Raw genomic sequence first — 3399 nt, 5'->3', positions numbered from 1 at the left:
TTGAAAGTCACCATCTTGACGTTTAGACTTTTTGTATAAAATCTTGCTGTTTTTGTATAGGATGGATACTTTCAGCTCTATTCCTATAGAAATTAATAATTTGTCAAAATTATTAGAGAGATGGGGAATGGGATCCCCGCGGGGAATGGGGCCCTGTGGAAATGGGGACGGGGATAGGGAGTAAATCTGGGGACGGAGATGGAGAGCAGGGAGGCATTCTCCGCCCCCGCCCTGCCCTGCCCTGTTGACATCCCTAACTATGCCCCAATGTACTTTAGCAAAAAATAGAAACCTCCCCATGTTTTTGAGCACCCTGTATTTTTGGCAAGATGAATTGTAATGCTTTTGGGCATAAAACTTGGGTTTGAATCATAGCACATGGATTATCCAATCTTAACAACCATATGTGTGTTTGAGTTCTGTCCACAAACTTGCCCACATTTATGTCCAAAAAAAAAAAAAAACTTGGCCACATTTTAATTTTATTTTATTTTATTTTATTTCACTTTTCATTATCATCATGGAGCGTCATCAGAAACAAAATAAACTTGAACCAATCAATTGCTGCGTACCAGTATCAACCATCCAAAGGCCACTGCTGCTGCAAAAACATAAGAGCTTAAACTAACTCCTTCAACTCCATTCAAAACAAGAAGATGAGACAATTTTATGTTACCATAATCTTATGGTAGCTTTTACTGGTTGCAATGCTTTGTGCAACTCATCATACATTATTATTCTTTAACCCGTGTTGTTTCCTTAAGGTACTTTGTTTCTTTCTTCTGAGAAATTAAGGAATTCTATTCATTGAATTATGCCATCTTTACAAAATTCTTAGGTGGATTGTATTGCTATGTTTGTTGTGTTTATGTGACTCAAAATTTTGCACCTATTTTTTTTCTTAATTTTATTTTCAGAATCGAGTTTCAAATGGCAGAGGATTTTCTTCAAGTGAGAGTATTTTTGTCAGAGGTCACCAAATGGACATCAAACAATATTTTGGACTTATATCATCCCGTTCTCCACGAAACAAAGCAGGTGCTACTACTCTCTTTTCATGTCAATGCATTCTTCTAACTAATTCATCAATTTGAACACCATTTATTGGATTAAATTTACTAATACACTAGACCCATTAGAGGTTATTAGAGGGTTAATTACTTGATTAGCTTATAGATAAGCGATTTATCCCTTTGTAAATCAATAGGGCTAGCTGCAGAACCTGTATCTATGGGTAGGATCGGGTTCAGGTATCGAGCATACCCTACCATCCAACTCGCACCCTTAATATATAATGTGAATGTACATAAAAATACATGTACATATGATGAGCGAGTAAAATATTTGAACTTAAATTCTTGTCTTTTGCACAAATACTTAGTACCACCAAATTAGTAATTCAATTTGCTAATCATAGATAAAATAATATTTGAATTCAAGAGGTTGTATCAACAAGGACTAATGTTTACATGGTGTATAAAGAATGTGTTATAAAAAAAAAGTATATAGTTGATTGAGTTGATTCACAATTGAATGTTATAGGAAGAGTTGTATCCCCAAGCTGTGTGCTGCCATTGACAGAAGAGAATGTGGAGAAGGTTTTGGATGAGGTTAGACCTGGCTTGATGGCTGATGGAGGGAATGTGGCTTTGCATGAGATAGATGGCCTTGTCGTCGTCCTCAAGCTTCAAGGAGCATGTGGCTCGTGTCCTAGCTCGGCCATGACATTAAAGATGGGAATTGAGACTCGCCTTCGCGATAAGATTCCAGAAATCATGGCAGTGGAGCAGATTGTGGACGCTGAGACTGGCCTCGAGTTAACAGAGCAAAATGTTGAGAGTGTATGAAACTAAATTTCTTGCGTCATTTATAGAATTTGCGTACTCATTGAATCATAGGGCTAACAAGTTCTAAAGAGTTTTTCATGATGAAAAATACTTAGTCTATGATATTATTTATTTTTCAGGTTCTTTCTGAAATTAGGCCATACCTTGTTGGCACTGGGGGAGGAATATTAGAGCTTGTTAAGATCGATGATTATGTTGTCAAAGTTCGGCTAAGTGGACCGGCGGCCGGAGTTATGACGGTTCGCGTGGCGCTAACGCAAAAGTTGAGAGACAAGATACCTTCTATTGGAGCTGTGCAGCTAATAGACTGATGTAAGGAACATACAAGGTCTTGTATACTTTGAATTTTTGTTACAAGATCAAAATGAAACTAATTCATACAAAGAGCATGTAAATTTCTGTTTTGGAAAAGAACTAGTGTCAAAATCATATATGAATTAATGTTAGCCTCAATTTACATCATAAGATTTATGCAAGTGTGACTGTGTGAGTAACATGCAGAATTTAAATTCACATATGACATTTGATTTATACGTAAAATGAAACACAGTTCACTTCAAGACAACCAAACTAAAGAAAGTCTTCTAGATAATTGATGTAACTTCTCAAAATAAGAATTAGAAATGATTTTATGGGGTCAAGGAAAATAATTTATAAATATAGATTCTAGTTAAAGAACCTTGCAATAATGTTGCAAAGCACACTGAAAATTTGGTAATTGGTAAAATGTATACAGCTTTTGAGGGGTTCATAATACACGATGGTTCTATGTTAATATCAATGACAAGGTGTGGTTTCCAAATATCTGATCTCAATTCTTTTTTTATTTTGACGAATGATATTAATTCATTTCAGTGGCATAAAAGGGTAGATTGTTTATGATTTAAAAAATAAAATAGAGATATATTCAGTTCAACAAAAGAGTTTAATTTTGATTGAATGACTACTGTTCTGGTAAGGATATTCTTCTTCGCGCTATATGTCGGATCCGGAATGTTGACGGCAAGAGATGACTTTACTCGTCGTTTGAAGTATCCTCATTGAAAACGGACCCAAGCGTGGTACCTGCAAAAAGGATTCTGACACTCAAGTCAGTAGAAAATCTCTTAAAATTTATGTATATAATAAAGTTGTTACTATATGACTTGTGTGTTAGACTATTGATGTTGTTGCCGTTTTATAAGCTTTTAGGGTTTGAACTGTTCAGGGGCTTGTTGAGCGGATCTCGGCCCCAGCCGAGATTCTTGGGGAGTACTATTTATGTGATAAGGTCATGTTTATCTGCAATTTCGAATTACCTGACGTAGCCGAGGTATAAGTCCTTACTTCCGAGTTATAGGGTATGATACATAGTTCCCAAACTTGACTTGCCTATCTATCTATTTATTAGCAAGTTGAGCTTTTATACGACTTATAGCTCGGTTTGCTCTGTTGAGTCTAGTAGCCCCCAAGCTCAACGGCGCGTTTTCAAGCTTGCTCTATTAAAAAATTAAAACATGAAGAAAAAATAAAAATAAAAATAAGTGATAATTAATTTTAGTTTCAAAAAACC

At 35.7% G+C, this 3399-nt stretch overlaps 1 protein-coding gene across 2 annotated transcripts; it reads left to right on the top strand.

Moving 5' to 3' along the window:
• Positions 1-514: 514 nt before the first annotated feature.
• On the top strand, positions 515-3164 carry LOC107639199 (nifU-like protein 3, chloroplastic). 2 transcript variants are annotated; one of them, XM_088483013.1, is made up of 5 exons: positions 533-764; positions 918-1038; positions 1543-1841; positions 1967-2159; positions 2807-3164. In XM_088483013.1, the coding sequence occupies exons 1-4, from the start codon at positions 708-710 to the stop codon at positions 2156-2158; spliced, it is 669 nt and encodes a 222-aa protein (XP_088339139.1). In that variant the 5' UTR covers positions 533-707; the 3' UTR covers position 2159; positions 2807-3164. The 2 variants fall into 2 exon arrangements, with proteins under 2 accessions (XP_016198140.1, XP_088339139.1); XM_016342654.3 differs by lacking the exon at positions 2807-3164 and having other exon boundaries at positions 515-764; positions 1967-2323.
• Positions 3165-3399: the final 235 nt, after the last annotated feature.

The sequence above is a fragment of the Arachis ipaensis genome, chromosome B4, assembly GCF_059453495.1.
Source record: "Arachis ipaensis isolate K30076 ecotype BB chromosome B4, ASM5945349v1, whole genome shotgun sequence".
Taxonomy (NCBI): Eukaryota; Viridiplantae; Streptophyta; class Magnoliopsida; order Fabales; family Fabaceae; genus Arachis; species Arachis ipaensis.
The sequence above is the reverse complement of the archived record's forward strand: the minus strand, read 5'-3'. Positions and strand labels throughout refer to the sequence as shown.